A 20,940-nucleotide genomic window follows, 5' to 3' on the forward strand; every position below is an offset into this window, starting at 1 on the left:
TTTTTCCTACATGCTAGTTATATTCATTATAAGGGCAGGGAATATGGAGATTTAGCAGCAAATATTGGCTCAACAAATGAAAAACCCTTCACCAGTATAATTTCTAATCAACCCACTATACTCTACTAATAATTTTCTAACTTCTCAAAAGAGTCTGTATTTAGAAAGTTTTAAAGCATCTCCTGCCTCTCACGGTTGGGAGGCTGTAAACAATCACATGTGGCCGGACGAACCCGCTCAGGCAGGCTAGAGACGCTTTAGAGGAGTTTGTAAGTTGAAACACTCTTGTCACGCCCAGGAATTTTTATTAACTGGAGCTGCAAGTTAACTCCTTCTCCGAGAGAGGTGGTGGGGGAACAGCCCCCCGTAAAGTCAGAGGTATACGTGAGAGCATAAAACAGACTCTGGTTTTGGGGGTAGATGCTCGGGAACAGGGGGTTTCCTGAGGCTCGATCCCGCCTTTGCATATGCCGAAGCCTCCTTCCTCATGACCTTGGCCATGGGTGGAGTTCCTCACGCTGGCCCCCGGCACCATGCTTTCCCATTGTACTCGAAATAAAGTCCAAATTCCTTAAAGCAAGAGGTTACATGGCTTCTGCCTACCTCTTCAAAGTCATTTCAAATCACTTACCACTCATCTCTCCACTCAAGCAATACTAGTCTTTTTGTCCCGTGAAAACCTGCTATCTATTTCCACCTTAGGACTTTTTCACCAGCTGTTCATCCTGGAATGCCCTTCCTCAGGATCCTTGAATGACTGTTTCCTTTTTAGATTAGTAACTCACACTTCAGCTGAAATGTCAGTACTCAGAGAGGCCCTTCCTGACCTCAAAACTGAGGTAGCCCATCCAGTCATTCCCTATGACATCAACCTATTCTCTCATATGTATTTTCCTCTCTGTGTGTCTGACTCTTTTCCGGATGGTAAGTCCCAGAAGAGCTAGGGTCTTGTCACCAATACATCTGCAGGACTTAGACCAGTGCCTGAACACAGAAGTGCTTGATACATGTTGTTGAAAGTGTGAGTGAGTGGATAACTGAGTCAGTAACAGAGTGAAAGCCGGCACCAGGCCTCCTGCCTTCCGATTCTGGGGTCCTCCCCCCGTGCCATGTCGAGCTGCAGTTTTCACCAGTTTGACTGTTTTCTTGCTGTTCAGCAGATGCTTGGCATCCTTCAGTTCACAACTGGTTCCAGCTCCTAGTGATAAAGGAAATAGCCACAAAGGAACAGGAAGGAAAGAGGGCATCTGGATAAATCAGGAGACATGTGGTCATCCCCCACAAATAATGAGAATTAAACATTCAGTCATCCAATAACGTTTAGTAAGCACTTATTATGTGCCAGGCATTATGCAATTTACCAGGGACAAAAAGACAAACCTACCCTGAAGGATGTGCTAGTCTCCAGAAGGAGAAGGTGATGTCTGCATGGTGTGATGGGCTTGAGAACAAAGTAACACCTGCTGTGGAAACACAAAGCAGAGAATTAGGACCATAACACTGAGTGGGCAAGAATTCAGCAGCACAACCAGAGAGTGGAATTTTTGAACTGTTTTAAGGAGTGAATTCAGAAAACGAAGATCATGGCATCTAGTCCCATCACTTCATGGGAAATAGATGGGGAAACAGTGTCAGACTTTATTTTTGGGGGCTCCAAAATCACTGCAGGTGGTGACTGCAGCCATGAAATTAAAAGACGCTTACTCCTTGGAAGGAAAGTTATGACCAACCTAGATAGCATATTCAAAAACAGAGACATTACTTTGCCAACAAAGGTCTGTCTAGTCAAGGCTATGGTTTTTCCAGCGGTCATGTATGGATGTGAAAGTTGGACTGTGAAGAAAGCTGAGCACCAAAGAATTGATGCTTTTGAACTGTGGTATTGGAGAAGACTCTTGAGAGTCCTTTGGGCTGCAAGGAGTTCCAACCAGTCCATTCTAAAGGAGATCAGCCCTGGGTGTTCTTTGGAAGGAATGAAGCTAAAGCTGAAACTCTAGTACTTTGGCCACATCATGAGAAGAGTTGACTCATTGGAAAAGACCCTGATGCTGGGAGGGATTGGGGACAGGAGGAAAAGGGGACAATAGAGGATGAGATGGCTGGATGGCATCACCAACTCAATGGACGTGAGTGTGAGTGAATTCTGGGAGTTGGTGATGGACAGGGAGGTCTGGCGTGCTACGATTCATGGGGTCTCAAAGAGTCGGACATGACTGAGCAACTGAACTGAACTGAAGGAGTGAATACCTGTAATTGACAACTCATAGTTTATGCTTTCACATGAAAAGAACAGTTGTTATTTACCTTTATTTTAACTGACAAAAGAAAAATCACATTAGGAAAACATACAGGATGACTCTGGCAGTTGAAATAACCATTTATTAATAAAGAAATTTCCATCAGGGAAATTTTTTTTTAAAAGATGGGATAGTTCTCTGTCTCTTGCTATGAAAAGTCCACCATAACAATTTCATCTTCCTTGAGGGTCTTATGGTGAAAACACTGAAGCAATTACCTATATGATGGTAATTATATAGGTTATATAGGTTATAATTATATAGATTACCCAACTGAAGACCTACTTCCCTATTAAACCACAGGCCATCTCCTTGCAAAAACAAATGTACCGTCGGGTAAAAACAAGGTTTTATAGCAAGTGAGAGAATGAAGTAGATCTACGTGAATTGGGATATCAAGAGACATTATTCCATGAAAATAAGGAAGTTTCGGAACACTGGGTATTCTTGATATTATTGTTATTATGTTGGGATTTGCCTATGACTTCCTAGAAGAATAAATGCAAATGTAACAATCTCTGAGGTGTGGGATTATAAGACACTTTAACTATCTGAGGCCTGCATTTTGGTACTATTTTAATTGTTTACAACAATGTGTGCTATTTTGGGAAAAGTAAAGATCTTTTAGAACACCAGTCTGATTGATTTTATGATGCTTAAGAACTTGTGCTTGGCTCTGTGTTCCAGAAACATAAAAAGAGGATTTCCCTAAATTATATCACTTGCCAACATTTACAGAAGAAAATAAACTGAGACCCAGAAAGATGATGTGATTTTTCTCATACTGCTACTCCTAGTACCTTTCTCCACAGTTCTTGATTTCGTGCTGAGCATTAAAATACGTATCAATCTTAACTTACGTATTTGGAGCTTTAGCAACATTGCTTTGTGGAAAACTGCAATTATTTAGTATAATAGTTACAGGCCGGTAGTACTTTGCCCAGAAAACAATTCAACTAGAAGTCTCTTGAATATTACTTCTAGTTTCTTCTGCATATCTTAGAATACTCAGTAAGTTTTTTGAATAGATAGGCCGCTTCCATTCAGTTCTTAAGTAGTTATTGAGCACTTAAGATATCTGTGCTGTCCTGTGCTTAGTTGCCCAATTCTTCATGATTCCCTGGACTATAGCCTGTCTGGCTCCTCTATCCATGGGATTTCTCTGGCAAGAATACTGGAGTGGGTTGCCATGCCCTCCTCTAGGGGATCTTCCCAACCCAGGAATCGAACCGAGGTCTCCCACATTGCAGGCAGATTCTTCACCATCTGAGTTACCAGGGAAGCCCAAAAATACTGGAGTGAGTAGTTTATCCCTTCTCCAAGAGATTTTCCCAAACCAGGAATCGAACTGGGGTCTCCTGCATTGCAGGCAGATTCTTTACCAGCTGAGCTACTGGGAAGCCCATAAGATACCTAGCCACTAGCAATGAGACAAATTCTCTGCACTCGTGGAGCTTAGCTCCCACTGAGAAAAACACAAGAAGCAGAAGAAAACAAAAATAAAGGATATAATTTCAGGTAAAAATATAGTAAGGGTGTGATGAACCAAGTAAAATGATAGTGACAAGAGTGCTATTTTTGAAAGGTCAGGAAGGCCTTTAAAGGAAGTGACATTAGGTCAGAGATCTGGAGGGAGGGAGGCGGCCACTCAGAGTTCTGAGTGGAAAGCATTAAGGAGTACAGTCAGTCACTGCCCTGAACAGAAAGAATTCCTTCTTTTCCTTAAAAAGTGAATATCTTAAAGAAAGAGCCTTTAAAGTTTGGTATGTTATGGTTTCACTCTTGTGATATGGTGATAATGTTTATAAGGTCTAGTGCTGTAAATTTCCCTCTATTGCTTACAAATTTGAGAATGAATTTTGTTTAGGAATGTAAGTCTGTTATAAAAGTACTGTCTTATCTAAATGCCACCTTCTGCAAATGTGATATATAGACAGACAGATGCAATGGAATATTACTCAGCCATAAAAACGAATGAAATAACGCCGTTTGTAGCAACATGGATGGACCTAGAGATTATCATAGTAAGAAAGTCAGAAAGAGAATCAAATACCGTATGATATCACTTATACGTGGAATCTAAAGCACAACACCAATGAATTTATCTATGAAACAGAAATGGATTCACAGACATGGAGAACAGACTTGTGTTTGCCAAGGAGGAGGAAAGGTGGAAGCAGAGAAGGATTGGGAGTTTGGGATTAGCAGATGCAAACTATTACATATAGGATGAATAAGCAACAAGGTCCTACTGTACAGCGTGGGAAACTATATTCAACATCCTGTAATAAGCCATAATGGAAAAGAACATGAAAAAGAATATATATGTGTAACTGAGCCCTCTTTCTGTACAGCAGAAATTAATACAACATTGCAAATCAACTATACTTCAATTAAACAATAAAAGAAAACCCTCTGCATATTCACAAAGGCACAGAATCCAGTTCCTAAGAAAGAATCATTCCAAAGCTGATCATTCCACAGAGAGAGAAGCAGCCCAACCAAAAGTGCCCCTGGGCTTAAAACTGCATTTTCCCCCTCCTCTGCCCCCATTCCCCTCTCACCCCAAGCAGAACAGACTGCCTAGAATTTGTAGCTGGGAGGGTCATCCAAGGCACAGAGAGAGGAGCTGCAGAAGATGTCTTGGCGTTCTCAGCTTTTAGCCCTACATGCCTAGCTCTGGTGGAGATAGAAATGACAGTCTGTCCTTCACAGTGGGGAGACTGAAGCTCTGAGATGTGGGTGGCTTGCCCAGGATCACATAGAAAGTCAGCTCTCATTCCTAACCTTCACTCCGTGGCTGTGTCACATTCTAGGCCAAGGACCACATGGGTGGAATTCAGGCTCCATTTTCGGGAAACGGGGTTTGTTGCTTTTTCATTTACCCAAAAAATGAAAAATAAATAACAGATGTTTGAACACATGTTGCAACTCTCCTTACTGGAACTTAAAGTGCATTCTGACTGAGAAAATTAAATTAGAAAATCCACACAGCAAAAAAAGATGTTTTGAATGAAATACACTTTGTCTTTCCCTCTCTCTCACACACACACGAACAATATCTCCTTGTTTCTTCTTCAGAGAGCAGCTGTGAAAGAAATTGGGGGAGGGAGATGAACATAACATCCCATCTTTGTGTTTCATACAGAGCAAAGCTTTTAGACCAGCCTTCCTGAACTGTAGGGGGCGGGGCATGCCTTAAAATTAAACATCAGTGACCTGAGCAGGCTTATAAAATAAGCTTGGGAGAAGTCAGTCACCAAGACAGGGCATCTCAGAGTGGATGATTTTGCGTGTGGAAACTGCTTTCACCTCGATAAAAAAGGTATGTACTGTGGTTTTAATTCTCATTTCAGCTAAAAATAATAACTAAGATGATTGAGGGCCTTTGGCCAGTTGCTTTGCAGACTTGGTTTCATTTTTCCATAAACGACCTTACAAGGGGGATATTTTTAGTGCCGTTTTTCAAATGAGGAAACTGAAGTTCAGATATCCTAAGCAACAGGCCTGAAGTAAGACCACCAACACATGCCAGAGCTGAGGTGTCACCCTGAAAAGACTCACCTCAAAGTCCTCTGCCTGCATCAGGCAACCCCCTTGACACTATTATTAGACAATGCGGAATTATTCCTATACTAATACTGTACTAGATGTATTCTCAGGGGGTTATCCAGTGTGCATTGCAGCAAAACTGACCAAAAAGTGAGTTGGAATGTGCTGTGTGAATTGAAAATTAATTTAGTATTAATAGAATTAATTATTAAGATAATTAAATTAAATAGTATTAATATTAACAGAAAATGCAAAGCTTTTATCTCCTGAAAAATTTTCTTCAGGCGATATGATTTCTTATTATATTCAATAGCAAAATGGTTTTTAAGACCCATATACTTGTGGAAGTGTATTTTATCTTGTCATGTGAAATCTAAAAGTCTCATCCCTAATATTCTGAAGCTCCTTGGGACCAGATACCAGGTCCACACTATCATGCGGGTGTGTAGACTCTTAGGAAACCTGGTCCAAGTTCTGGCTTCACAGCTTATCAGGAAGTAACCTCACTGAGCACATGGAGAATGTTAGTGCAGGACTCTTCCAGACTGGGTGTAGTTAAGACTCAGGTCCATGTAAAATACTGAAACCAGGGCTTCTCCCTGGAGAAGCTCAAGGAGTGTAAGTAGTAATACACAGAGTCAATTCTGGCCCAGGGTGGATGCACCATAATCTTAGCAGAATTCTTTTCTAATTATTTAATATTCAGTTAAGATAATATTTAAATTATATCTATTTTTTAAAGTATTCGAACTCTCTTCGTTAGGACCATCTTCCCATTAGTGTTAGAAGAAGATGCAAAAGTAAGTCATACATATCCAAGTTCATAGATACAGGTTAATAATGTGATATACCCTCAGACGTTGCTCAATAAGCATTGCATGAATTAGAATGCAAGTGGCACTGGGTAAAATTGATGGATATTATCAACTCTTTCTCTCACAAGAAGTTTAATCATAGGACTAAAACTACTGTAATAAAGAGGCATCTTTGGAAGAGATGCAGGCGGGATAATTAGCTATGCTCTGAAATCCTGCAGAGCTAAAGCACACATTTCAGCTCACTACGGAACATTTTGTAAAAAGATGTTTGTCAGGAGCTGACTTTGGGTCGAACTGTCACGTGGTGAAATGAGATTCATCAGGTATTATAGGTAGGTGTTTACTGAAGCCACTGAATGTGGTCACAGAAGGCAGCAAAGTTCAGGGCTGCGGCAGGATGGAGAGCTGGAGATGGGGCCTGAGCCCCGGCCTTCTGCCCCCTGGGCCTTAGCTTCCCCATCGGTACACCTGAGGGGAGGGGTTGGATAAATGACCTCTAAGTTTCTGCCCAGTTTTGGGGCCGTGGAGAATGTGCATAAAGTGTGGCCATCCTTGAGCTTAGAACCCCTGGGCAGGACACTGAGCCTGGAGCCGACTAGGGGCCAAGAGTAGAACTTCAGTGGTTCTAAGAACGGCTTGGAAAGGAATGCAAATTTTTGTGGGTTTAGGCTGGATTTTGGCAAATCCATCATCCCCTAAAAGGTTAAAAGAGATGTTGTTTACCTAGTGGCAGGGGCTGATGGGAAACGGAGCCTAGGAGACTAAGGAAAGTAGCCCCCCTCCCGCCCCACCCCCCTCACCGCAGACGTGCTCAAGGCAGGGACTCGGGACCGTCCCTCCTCCCCTCAACCTCACACCAACTTTTACTCGTTATGTAACTGTTCTTTTGAAAAACACGCAACAAAACCTCCAGAAGAAGAGCTATTGATTATTAAAGGTTATTTGGAGATTTAGAGATTCTTAAGAAAGTGGTTATAATTATCCCAGTTATGACACATTCTTTTAAAAACTCAAATCTGAGAACATCTTGCTTGCCTCAATTCAGGCCTCTTCATCACAGGGAGAAAGGCAAAGAGCTGGAAATAGCTCTCGTGCAGCTCCAGGCGAGGACTCACAAGGAAGAGAACAGACTGAGAGCAAGTCAGTGAAAAAAGCTGGGAGCAACCCAGGCTTCGACCCTTCCAGCAGCGCTGCAGCCCCCACCCCTGCCCACTGTGCACCCCCTCAACAGCAGCTTGCGCACCCAAGGGCTCTGGGCTCACATCAGCTACTGGCCCCTCTCTGCTTCAATGTATAGCATGTATGAAAAGTAGCCTCAACAGAATATTAAGGAAGAAAGGAAGGGAAGGAGGAAGGAAAGAAGGAAGGAAGAGAAATTCAAGAAATACAATAATTTGCTTCTGCATTTCATAATAGCATTTATTGAGCATTTGTGTCAGATACCGTTCTAAATGCTGTCTATATTTTCTCATTTAATCCCCTTGGAAGTTCACAAGGTTGGTATGATTATTATTCCCACTTAATGCCAAGGAAATTAAAGCATCCATTGGACACAGTTGTACTTAGTGTGTGAAAGAGCCAGAATTCAAACGCAGTCAAGGTGATCCTGGAGTCCCCAAGGTTCCCAGGCCTACTCCTGGACTGATAAACAGCCAGCAAGTGGAGGGTAGCGTGGGGAGGTGGAGTCAGGGGAGGCATTTCTTTGATGAACCTCATAGGGCACTAAATGCAGGTTTTGTTTTCGATTAGTTTTTTTCTCTCATGGTTCACTTGAGGGCTTCACTCTCTCCCAATCCCCGCCACCTGCCCCCTCCAACCCACACACACATTGCTTCTGTTCATTCAACAAGTGCACACACACACATACACACATACACACATTGCTCTGTTCATTCAACAAGTGCACACACACACATACACACACACACATTGCTTCTGTTCATTCAACAAGCATCTACTGTGCCTGGCACTGGGAAGTTCTGTGGGAGAGTCCAGGGAAAATTAAACATGATGCCCATCCTTGAAAAATATGTAATTAGCTGTGTGGGGTCAGTGGGGAAGCTGGCCAAATAAGTCCAGCAAACTGTAATGCCAGGCAGATTGTGCTCTAATGGGGGCACAGAAGGTTCTATCTAGTGAGGCTTACAGAGGAGGAAGACCTCACAGCCACACCGATGACCGAGGTGGCCCTGGAAGATGAGGGGCTCAGAGGGGCTGAGTAGGAGGCTGCCCACACACAGACCGACGAGCCCAGACATGTTCCTCCAAGGACTCCGTGCCCTCAGAGGCTCCGAACGCCTTCAGCTGCTTTGTTCTCCCCACTCCAGGTCCGTCTCCAGCCTCCCAGCCCAAAGATGGTGCCAGCGCTGCTGCTGCTGCTCCCTGCCCTGGCTGGCCTCTTCGGAGCAGCTGAGGGACAAGCTTTCCATCTCGGGAAATGCCCCAATCCTCCGGTGCAGGAGAATTTTGACGTGAATAAGGTGCAGTAAAAGGATAAATCCCTGCTTGTTTTGCTGTCTCCTGTTTGAATAAGCATCCTACCAGGTTTGGTTTTATTTTCCTGCTCTAATGACCACAGCAAGCCTTGGGGTAGGTACTTATCCTCCAAAGAGTTCCCAAAAGCAGACTTTAAGACAAGAACTGGGGAGCAGAGAGGTTCTGGGAGATGATCCCAAGAAGCCTGAGTGGGGTGGTGTGGAAACAGAGAAGGCAGGCAAGCAGTAAGGGGTGAGCTCATGAGCAGGTTACTCTGTGAACAGGCTTCCCTTCTGCTGGGGGTCCTCTGAGGAAATGCACACTATGTGCCTCAGATTGTCCCGTGGATAGATGCAAGCAGGCAGTGGGAGCTCCTGTGACACTGGACAAGCCTCTCGCAGGGAAGGAGAGCCAGGGGCTTGAGGCGGAAGCTGGCGGTGTGTGTGGGAACCGCTTGCCATGATGGAGGTGAGCCCAGAGGTGGGCTGAGAGGACGACGGGACACGGCATCAGCAGCAGGTGTTGCAGAGCTGTTACCCTCACTCTAGAGATAGAGGCTGAGCGTCAGGGGGCTTGCCACCCGCTCAGGTCACACAGCCAGTAATTGCAAAGTAGGATTCAAAACCAGCCTTTCCAGGAGGGCAGGATCCCATGGGTGCCTCAAATAGGGCCCAGGATAGGATAGCACTTCCCCCAGGGGCCTTCTTGTCACCTGTGCTAAAAAGATATCAATAAAATCAACTCCCCCATATATGGTAAGGATTGTCTCATCATCTTATTCATGTCTTTTGAACACAAAACTTTTCAATATTAATGAAGCCCAAACTATCTTTTCATTTTTTGCTGTGCTTCTGGTGGCATATCTTAAAAAAAAAAAAAAGTTGCCTAGCCTATGTTTATAAAGGTTTACTCCTATATTTTCTTCCAAGGGATTTATAGTTGTAGTTCTTACATGTAAGTCTTTGATTCATTTTAAGTTACATTTTGTACATCGGTGATATAGAAAGGAAACTTCTTTCTTTGGCATGAGGATATACAGCCGTTCCAGACTGTTCGTTCAGAAGACTACTCTTTTCCCACTGAATAGTCTTGATACAATTGTTGAGAATCAATTGACCATATGTGTAAGAATTTATTTTTGAACTCACAATTCTATTCTATTGGTTTATGTCTGTCCTTATTCTAGCGCTATATAGTCTTGATTACTATAGCTTTGTAGTAAGTTTTGAAGTCAGAACATATAAGTCCTTCAACTTTGTTCTTGTGGCTATTCTGAGTCCTTTGTATTTCAACATAAATGTTAGATCAGTTTGTCAATTTCTGCAAAGAAGCTAGTTGGAATTTTGATAGAGACTGTATTATTAAATCTATGGTCAGTTTGAAGAGTATTGCCATCTTAACAAGTTTAAGTCTTCCTATCCATGAACATAGGATGTCTTTCCATTTATTTAGGTCTTCTTTATTTCTGCAGTCTTTTGTAGTTTTCAGAGTGTATTTTATGCTGCTTTGGTTAAATTCTTTTCATAAGAATTTTATTTTTTTGATGCTATTATAATTGGAAATTTTCTAAATTATTTTGCAGATTTGTCATTGTAAGTATAGGAATACTTTTTATTTCTAGATATTAATTACTTTATCCTTTAACCTTGCTGAGTCCATTTGTTAGTTCTAATAGTTGTCTGTGTGTGTGTGTGTGTGTGTGTGTGTGTGTGTGTTCCTTAGAATCTTCTATATACAAAACCCTGTCATCTGAAAATGGAGATAGGTTTACTTCTTCCTTTTCATAATTATTTCTAAACATTGCATTCTCCTTATATAGATAGAGAAATGAAGACCCTTAACAAAAATAATATGTGATCATGAGGGAACATGACATGAAGAGCAATCTTCCACCTCTGAGTTTCTTCCTTTCTGGAAAATTAAGCTTCCTTGTTTTAAATTGTTGATCATTAAAGTCAGCTTAACAGTAATGGAACTATTTTAAATGCACTGTATTAAATGGAGAATTTTTTGGAGGATGCCTATGAAACCAATTGACCTTTAGCTTATTTCTTTGATGCTTTAAATGCATGTTAAGTTCAGTGATTTTAATTGAAAGATGCCTTTTAACAAATGAGAGGAAAATTTCTGTCATAAATGTGGACATATATTTTAACAAAGAGCCAGATGACCGAAGCAATACTGCCACCTATTTGCAGTATGCTCTCATTTCAAATTCTGATTGCAACTCTTTAATTTTGCTTTGTTTTGCTGAGTAATACATTTTTAAATTTCTAAAATAATTTCAATTAATATTTTGACTAGGTAAATATATTCACCGGGTTCAAAATTCTAAAGGTGCAAAAGAAGATACATTGAAAACTTTCGCTTCCACCCCTGTAACCTAGACTCATTTCTCCCCAGTGACAACCAGTAAAAACAGCTTATGGTGCATCTTTTGAGAGATAATGTGTATCTATATTAAAAAGCACATATATAATTGCAGTAGGAAGAATGTTGTCCATGTCCTATTCCCCAGAATCTGCAAATAATGTTTCTCCATATAGAAAAACCCACTCCAGTACTCTTGCCTGGAAAACCCCATGGACGGAGGAGCCTGGTGGGCTGCAGTCCATGGGGTCGCGAAGAGTCAGACACGACTGAGCGACTTCACTTTCAGTTTTCACTTTCATGTATTGGAGAAGGAAATGGCAACCCACTCCAGTGTTCTTACCTGGAGAATCCCAGGGACAGCGGAGCCTGGTGGGCTGCCGTCTGTGGGGTCGCACAGAGTCAGACACGACTGAAGCGACTTAGCAGCAGCAGCAACAGCAGCATATAGAAAAGGGGATTTTGAAGTTGTGATTAAAGTTATGAAGCTTGAGATGGTAAGAATATCCTAGATTATCAGGTGGGTCTAATCTAATCATTACAAGCAGAGAACATTTCCCAGCTGTGATCAGGGAGGTGTGATGGTGGAAGAAGACTCAGAATATGCAGTGTGAGAAGGAGTTGACCTGTTTTTGCTGGCTCTAAGGATGGAGGAAGGGATTCACAAATCAAGAAAGGCAAATGGCATCTCGGACTTGAAAAGCCTAAGAAGACGGATTCTCCTCTAGAGCCTCTGGAAAGGAATGTAGCCTTGTCAGCACTTTGATTTTAACCCAGGGAGATTCTTGTCAGACTTCAGATGTACAAAACTATGAGACCATAAATTTATGACGTTTTAAGCTTGTGGTAATTTGTTACATTAGTAATAGAAAAACCATATAACCTTTTCTCCCAGTTTTACATAAAAGGTAGCTTAATATATATACACTATTTTGCACCTGGCTCTTTTTCCATTAAGTGTACCTTGGAGATAATTGCCTGTTGTGTTTTAAAAGAGGGTGTATAGCATTCCATTATATGGATGTGTCATCATTTAGTTAACCCTACTAACGCTCACTTAAGCCACTTCCTGTCTCTTAATATTACAAAGAGAACTGCAATGAATGTATTTCCCTTTGAGAAGGGAAGTTGCATCCAAGCCAACTACTCACTAAAGGAAAATGGAAACGTCAAAGTGATAAACAAGGAGCTGAGGTGAGTGGTTGTGGTTAGGCATACATCATTTCTCATTTTCAGGAGGATACCTTTCCAGAAGTGAAATTGCTGGGCCAGAGTAAATGCAGCTTTAGTTTTGCTTGACGTTACCAAGTTGCCCTCACGAAGGCTGTAGACTGAAGCAGTTTCTATGCTGGGGAATGCGTGGAAGCAGGGTGTGCCTGTTTCCCTTTACCCTCACCCACACGGTTGCTCATTTCCTTTAAAGCTGATTCTGCACTGAAGTTAGGGTCTGAGAGCAAGCCCCCAGGGGAAGAATGATATAGGTTTTCTAAATCCTAATCTCATGCCAAAAGCCTCTGTGACCAACTCCTCGTGTGGGGTCTTATGGGGAGAAGTCAATCAATTCTGGAGTCCCAGCTCCCCACAGTAAACATATCCCACTTTGCTCACAATTCAAAGATGCCTTGCAAAATCATAAAATATTTGAGATGACATCTTACATCATCTAAACCAATCCCTTCCTTTTATAGAGTTTAGAGTTTCACATAGGTTTTGACTGAAGAGAACACCAAAAGCATAGCTAAATAAGAGCACTTTAGGAATGGACGGTGGCATTCAACCAATGCCTACACATCCGATTCACTTATTCCCATTGGAATCAATATCTTGCTCAGTGGCTTCTGGGAACAATGCAGCCCATTTTGCCTGGCTTCCCCAAGAAAGGGCTCTGTTCTGAAAGACAACAATGGGGAAGAGTTTTCAGGTCCCCAGAGAGCCACAGGGTTTTCTCTGCCTGTTGTTGTCTCTGCAGTATCTTGGAAGATGGTATGAAATTGAGAAGATCCCAGTGAGCTTTGAGAAGGGAAGTTGCATCCAAGCCAACTACTCATTAAAGGAAAATGGAAATGTCAAAGTCATAAACAAGGAACTGAGGTGAGTGGTTGTGGTTTCAAAAGCATTGTACGTCCGGGAGGCAGCCCTGCAGACTTGTCCTGGGATGACTGGTGCCCTTGCCTTCTAGTGTGAGAGGATGGAGACATTGCTGGGTCTTGGTTGCCTGCTCACAACAGGTCCTGAAAGGACAGCTTTTGGCAGGCAGGGTGGTAGGGACTACAAGTCACTCATTCATTTCCATGGTCACTTGCTGAGCATCTTATTGTGTCCCAGACCCTGTGAGAGACCCTGGGGACTTAATGGTAATACAAACTGCAAGATTTCCTGCTCTCACTCCAAAATAGACCTTCTGGAAGCAAAAGATAGCAGAGACTCTCTTGTCTGATCTCCAGTACCAAAAGAGAAGCCCTTTCTATATCATCTGCTGATTGACAGCATCTAGCTTAGTTTGAATCCTTCCAGAAACTGGGAGCTCGTCAATGTCCATGACAGTTTATTCCATCTTCAGACAGTTTTAACTGTTAGAAAACTCCTTTTCTTGTTAAGCAAGAATGAAATGCATACATAGTCACATTCTAGGTTTTGTGGACAGGAGAGCCTACAGAGATATACTTTTCTATCACTGAGGGCTTCTTCACTGATCCCCAAATTCATAGTTTAAAAGCAATATAAACTTATAAACAAACCCAGTAAGAACTGCTACTTACCCACCATCAACAAACATGAAAGTAACAATAAACAATGGTAACTAATATTAATTAAGCATTTTTATGTGCAAGGCATGGTTCTGTATGCATATATATGTGTGTGTACAAGTGCATGTATTTATGTATATGTAAATGAACATAGCTATTCATTTAATCCCCATAGCAACCTGAGGTAGGTACTATTATTAAATCCATTCTTATGGATGAGGAAACAGAGATACAGAGATGTAAAGTAATTTGCCCAAGAGTCACACAGCTTGTAAGTGACAAAGCTGAGATTCAAGAGATTCAAAACCCAGGAGAAAGGACTACCCTGGTGGCCCAGTGGTTAAGACTCTATACTTCCAATGCAGGGGGTGAGGGTTTGAACCCTGGTCAGGGAACTAAGATTCCACATGGAGTGGCCAAAAAATAAAAATTAAAAAATAAATTAAAAAGTTTTAAAGTAAAGTGAAACCAGGGAGAAGTGAAATGGAGAATAAACCAGGAGACAATAAAAGAAGCTGGACATGAAGGGTTGCCATTCCTGTTTCCTAAGTTGTCTAATAACTGTGTTCAACTCCAAGAAAACAAGTACCAGTCAGACTGGAAGTCACACAGGCTCAGAAAGGCTTCCTGTGGCCATCCTATTACCCATTAAGCTTCCTGTGAGCCGCAACACAGTGGCTGATTCTCTGACCCCACATAAACCAAAACAATACTGGAAGAGTCTTGAATAAAGAAAAATCAGACTTGTTTCAGAGCTCCTGATATCACTGAGGCCCAAAGAGGGGGAAAACTTTGCAGATCTTCAGACTTCATGTTTTGCATGATTTTTAGTAATCTAGTCAGTTTTTATGTTTTCCTTTGGACCCTTGTCATTTTTAAGAAAGTGAATATTCTTTTTGTGTCAGGTTGATTCATTTGCTTGTAAAATTTCCCTTTTTCCTCCGTCATGCTTTGGAGTCCAGGAGCAATAAACAGCCTTGCAGGCCACTACATATACTCTGAAAAACAGGGTTGAAGTGCCAGGGTCTCACATATCATCCAGTCCTTGGCCATTGCAATTATTGATCCTTATTACCCCAAAACTGTCTTCCTCTGCTCAGTACAGAGACAGTAATAAAGCAAAGGGGAGGGAATGGACCCAGGACCCAGCCTACCTTTAAGAATCTCCTACCCAGAAATCGCACTGCTGGCCACCATGATTGTTGGTGTCACAAATCTTACCTTTCATTGATTTTTGGCTTTTAACGAGTTCAGATTCTTTTGTTTCTATTTTTTACTCATTGCAGAGCTGATGGAACTGTGAATCAAATTGAAGGTGAAGCCACCCAGGAGAACATCACAGAGCCTGCCAAGTTGGGAGTTAAGTTTTTCTGGTGTAAGTATACACTTCTCTCAGGAGGCGTCAGGGACAGGAGCTCGACAAACTGAAGGCTAGAGCCCTGGGTCGGAGCAGTCCTGTCACTTCTGAGTGTCACCTATACTGATTCAACGCATAATTACCTGTGGACCACCTCCTACCTGCCATTTGCCGGGCTAGGCCCTGGAGATGCAAAGATGAGCAGGACAGAGCTGGCCAATGTCCCTGGGATGCTTACATGTCAGTGTGGATACTGACAAGCACCCAGGTGATTTATTATAAAACCACAGGAAGTATGTCAATGGAGGAAGCACAGATTGAAGCCCATTGGGCATGAGCATTGGGAGGCTCAAGCCAGTCTTCTTTCCCAGAGGGAACTAATAACTGAAAAATTAGTAGTTATTAGAAAAACGGCTAACATGTGAGAAAGTTTAAAAGCAAGAGCTGGTAAGAGTGAAGATAAGTTGGAGTCCTGGCTCTGTTTGCCACTTTCTAGACAAATTTTTGGGGTTTCATTTGGTTCCCCTTTCAGTTGGACAATGGGTTTTCCTTGGTGTTGGGAGGTGGAGTTATTGAATAATATCCTCTGAACTTAAAAGGAACTTTGAGACTGGAAAAGAAAGCAGCCAACTCCATAAAGAACGATTATGTTTATTATGGGTAACTTACATCCAGGCAGAATCATGTAGACGACCATCAGAGGCATTCCGAGCAGCACTGCGTTCTGCCAAAAGGGGGACAGGGACACTTAATGGGGCTGCAGCTAAAAATAGAATCTGACTACAAAAGGAAGCATGTCCACACTGACAGAAACTGAGGGATTTGCCTCCCCCTACCCTCACCCCAGGGGTCTCATGACCGTTAACCACCTGTGTCAGCAAAAAACATTCTTCCAGTTTTCATATCAGATAAAGACTGTAAGGAACTTATTTGGCTTGGGTGCTTTCCTTGTGAGTAAGCTAAAGCTCAGTAGGGCAAAAAAGGGGAGGGCTAGGACTGCAGGCCTAAGATGGAGCTGACAAAACGGAGCCAGTGCCATTGAGCCACACACTTGGCTTGGCTGTGGAGGTCAAGTTCACAAAGGAAATTTCTGGATTCAAATGGAGAAAGTAAACCTCCATCTCTCTTCTTAAAGACCCTTTTAATACTGAACTTTCAGCACTACTCAGATGCCAATCAGTGCATCTCTATGGGCCCTTTGTGAGGAAGAACTTGTTACCCGTTACCACCTTATTTGGGCTTTCCCCAGTGGCTCGGTGGTGAAAAACTCGCCTGCTAATGCAGGTGAAGGAGATGTGGGTTCGACCCTTGGCTTTGGAAGATCCTCTGGAGCAGGAAATGGCAATTCACTCCGGTATTCTTGCCTGGGAAATCACATGGAGAGAGGAGCCTGGCGGGCTACAGTCCACAGGGTCACAAAGAGTCAGGCATGACTGAGTGACTAAACAACAGCCATCACCTGATTTACCATATTCTTAAGAATAGTGGGGTTTTCAAAGTTCACACAAGAAGGAAAACAAGCAAACCAACATTAGCCCCTGCCTCCTCCTGTAGGTGGATTATAGAGGAAGCTGGATGGTACAAACCTGGAAAGCCTGGGGCCCCTGGCCTTACATTCTTAATTCCACTTACTGAGTAATGGCTCCATAGGCACTTGTGCCCAGGGCACCTGTCAGTCCAGGGGATCCAGCCAAACCTCCAGATATTACAGGCTTCCAGGTACCACCCAGCAGTCAGGGAATGGGGGTCCAGAGTGATGGCTCTGAACTCCGGCTGCACATTGCAATTACTGGGAAGCTTTCAAAAGTACCAACAAGCTCCAGTTCAGCCTTTGGGAGTTGGCGTGGGGAGAGATGGGCCTAGTGTTTTTCAGAGGTCCCATATGATTCCCACATGAAGCCAGAATTAAGACCCACTGATGTAGAAGAACTAGAATCCCAGAGCCTGGCTTCCAGGACCCTGGAGATGAAGGTTTCTCTTGCCCTGGTCCCTCCTAATACTGCCTTCCTCTGGTTCTCAGTCATGCCGTCAGCTCCATACTGGGTCCTGGCCACCGACTATGAAAACTACGCCCTCGTGTACTCCTGTACCACAATCATCTGGCTTTTTCACATGGATCATGTTTGGATCTTGGGAAGAAACCCTTATCTCCCTCCAGAAACAGTGACCTATCTCAAAGATATCCTGACCTCTAATAACATTGAAGTTGAGAAAATGACGATCACAGATCAGGTGAACTGTCCCGAGTCCATGTAACCAGGCTCTAAAGGGAGCTGCATTCACTCCATGTTCCTTCTCTTGCTTTGCTTTCCCCTATACCAACCCTCATAAAGACAAACCAAACCACCAGAGCAAACTATTACACCTACCAGAAGGGAAATGTGGCAGCAGAAGCTAATGGAGAAGAACCCAAGGCAACTTGGCCCAAACATTTAGCCATGCACCATTCTGTTACCTTGCGTGTCTGATAATAAACTTGCTGCTGACCTGCTGTGCTCACAGTAGATTCTAAACTGGACTAATTATTGTGGGGTTTTAATTAGAAGCTTAAGTTTGGAAATCCTTAAGCAGTGATGTTGAAAAAAAAAATGAAGCCCTGAACAGTTTAAAGGTAACAATCCTGTTTCTAGAAAGAGAAAGCTGATGGCAAAGTGACCTGAATCCAGGTGCCCCCATCCTGCAATAGGCAGTCCTTAGCGGGGGGAATCCTATGGAATTTTTGAGTCTCTGACAGGCAGTTTCCTGGAAACATTTGCTCTCAGGAGGTCTTCAGAACCACGTGAAGAATGGGACCATCTTGAGTCTGTGCAATGAAGAGAGTCTGTGAGGGAGAAGCCATGGGAATTTTTTAAGAAAATAATTTTTTTGTCTTTTATTCAACTGATACTTACTGGGACTCAAGAGCATTCCAGGCATTGAGAAATAGAATCCATTTCCTCCCACAGAAGCTCACAGACTAGCGAGGGAGACTGACAAGTAGAGATATGGATTTTAATCCAAGCTGAGGGGTGCAAAGGCAGAGGCGTATGGAGGGAGCCGGGGAAGCTCTGAGAAGATCTCAACCCCTGCCAGACACAGGCACTTACGAGGTGGTACAGTCACACATTGGGGCATTCCAGCTTCAAGGAGTCAGGAAGCACCTGGAGTTTGCTGCTGATTCTTTCTTTCTTTTTTTTTTTTCACATTTTAACTCTTAAAATCAAAATAGCCTCAAAATGATCACCCTGCGATTATTCTTATCTCGCACAAAATTTGTAATCCATTAATGTTTGGGAAATGAATAGAAAATGAAGACATTTGATTAGATTTTTGCATTTTCAGCACAAATATAAAATATTCATTTCCTGGAGCGTTTGAGACTCTTCACTGCTTTATATTAAAAGTTATAAAAATTCCAAGGAACTTAATATGTATCATTTTCATTTCACTAAATAAATATGACCTCAAAACGTAGCTTGCAATTCAAAATTCCTAAAGGCTGAAACTCACTAGATAAAGAGATGGGAAGGAAGCTGTAGGTATTAAAGAAGAGCCTCTTCCCACATCTCAGCCTTCTGCTGCTTCCTGTGCCTTATGTCACTGCCCACCCCAGTGGAGGGCGCCTGGCTTGTCTTTTATAGTTCTTCCCAGAGTGTTGAGCTGGTTGTCTAGCTCTTACCTCATAGTACAAGATAAGTTATGATTGTGTTAATAGCTCTTGCTGCTGCTACTGCTGCTGCTAAGTCGCTTCAGTCGAGTCCGACTCTGTGCGATCCCATAGACGGCAGCCCACCAGGCTCCCCCATCCCTGGGATTCTCCAGGCAAGAACACTGGAGTGGGTTGCCATTTCCTTCTCCAACGCTTAAAAGTGAAAAGTGAAAGTGAAGCTGCTCTTGACAGCTGTCTAATAGCATCTAAAACAACAAACGTGACTACATTTTGCTTCTTTTACAGTGTCTTGCCCAAACATAGGCTCACAATTCTTGTGTGAATCAATTACTGAGTAAGTCAATAGATGGGTGGACTTGAGGTGTTTGGGAAAGAATAAGGAAACTAAGAAGCAAGTATCAGGGGTCATTGAATCTGAGAAAATGGGAGGAATTCAGAGGGTAGCATGGGGGCAGCATGGGGTAAAACAACAAAAATTTCAGAAGAGAAGGCAAGAGCAGTGGGAATTAAACAGCAAAATGGAAATAGTAGCAAAACCCCGCGTGCCCATAAATAAATGACCCCCATGATGCTAAAGCTGAAACTCCAGTACTTTGGCCACTTCATGCAAAGTGTTGACTCATTGGAAAAGGCTCTGATGCTGGGAGGGGTTGGGGGCAGGAGGAGAAGGGGACAACAGAGGATGAGATGGCTGGATGGCATCACTGACTTGATGGACGTGAGTCTGAGTGAACTCTGGGAGTTAGTGATGGACAGGGAGGCCTGGCATGCTGCGATTCATGGGGTCGAAAAGAGTTGGACACGACTGAGTGACTTGAATGAAATGATGTACCCATCATCAGTGCCAATATTTCACCAATCTTGCTTCAGCTATCTTCATCAACATTTCACCAATCTTGCTTCAGCTATTACCCAGCCACCCCTGGTGTTTTTTCAAATAGTGTTTTGAAGCAAATACTAAATAGCACACCCTATTATTTTTCCTGTTAACAACTTAAGTATAAATCTCTAGCAAGTACAGGCACTTTTTAAACCAAAACAAAGAAAAGAAAAGCAAGGTTATATCTTACATCCTGAAAGTACTCAGAGAATGTAATTTAATTTATGTAATATAAATAATGTAATTTATGTAATATAAATATATTATTTTATATTTTCCATATGAAAGGAGAGATATATGTATAGAGGTGTTCATCATACTTTTACTCGTACCAGCCCCCAAACTAAAAGGAGCTAAAGTAAAATGAAAACTAACAGCAGAGGAATGAAGGGAAGATCCCCTGGAGGAGGGCGAGGCAACCCACTCCAGTATTCTTGCCTGGAGAATCCCATAGACAGAGAAGCCTGGATGGCTCAGTCCATAGGGTCGCAAAGAGTCAGACACGACTGAAGCGACTTAGCATGCATGCAGAGGAATGAGATAATAAATTATGGAACAACCACTTGAAGTAATGTGGTATACTCCGTAAATTTGTAGTTATGAAGACAAAAGTCACATGAGAGCTGGTGCCTCCCTGCCACACTCACTACTGATGGGGGTAGGGAGGATGAAGAGGGGGTGGGGAGGAAGATTAGGGGTCCCTGCATGTGGCCTTGCTGCCTGCAGAGAGAGAGTCTGGAACATGTGCTGTGCTGACCCAGCCACATTCAATAGGACTAAGGTGTGTCTACCTGA

General features: G+C 42.7%; 1 protein-coding gene and 1 long non-coding RNA gene across 2 annotated transcripts; one reads left to right on the plus strand and one right to left on the minus strand.

Moving 5' to 3' along the window:
- LOC106502078 lies at positions 461-4,999 on the minus strand. Its single transcript, XR_001295648.2, has 3 exons — positions 4,862-4,999; positions 1,385-1,463; positions 461-1,198 (listed from the first exon to the last, which is right to left on the minus strand). It is a non-coding gene; the product is annotated as an uncharacterized LOC106502078 (long non-coding RNA).
- Positions 5,345-18,965, plus strand: APOD (apolipoprotein D). The gene is made up of 5 exons (XM_005675093.3): positions 5,345-5,622; positions 8,995-9,147; positions 13,482-13,603; positions 15,546-15,634; positions 17,637-18,965. The coding sequence occupies exons 1-5, from the start codon at positions 5,581-5,583 to the stop codon at positions 17,870-17,872; spliced, it is 642 nt and encodes a 213-aa protein (XP_005675150.1). The 5' UTR covers positions 5,345-5,580; the 3' UTR covers positions 17,873-18,965.

Source organism: Capra hircus, chromosome 1, assembly GCF_001704415.2.
Source record: "Capra hircus breed San Clemente chromosome 1, ASM170441v1, whole genome shotgun sequence".
Classification (NCBI taxonomy): domain Eukaryota; kingdom Metazoa; phylum Chordata; class Mammalia; order Artiodactyla; family Bovidae; genus Capra; species Capra hircus.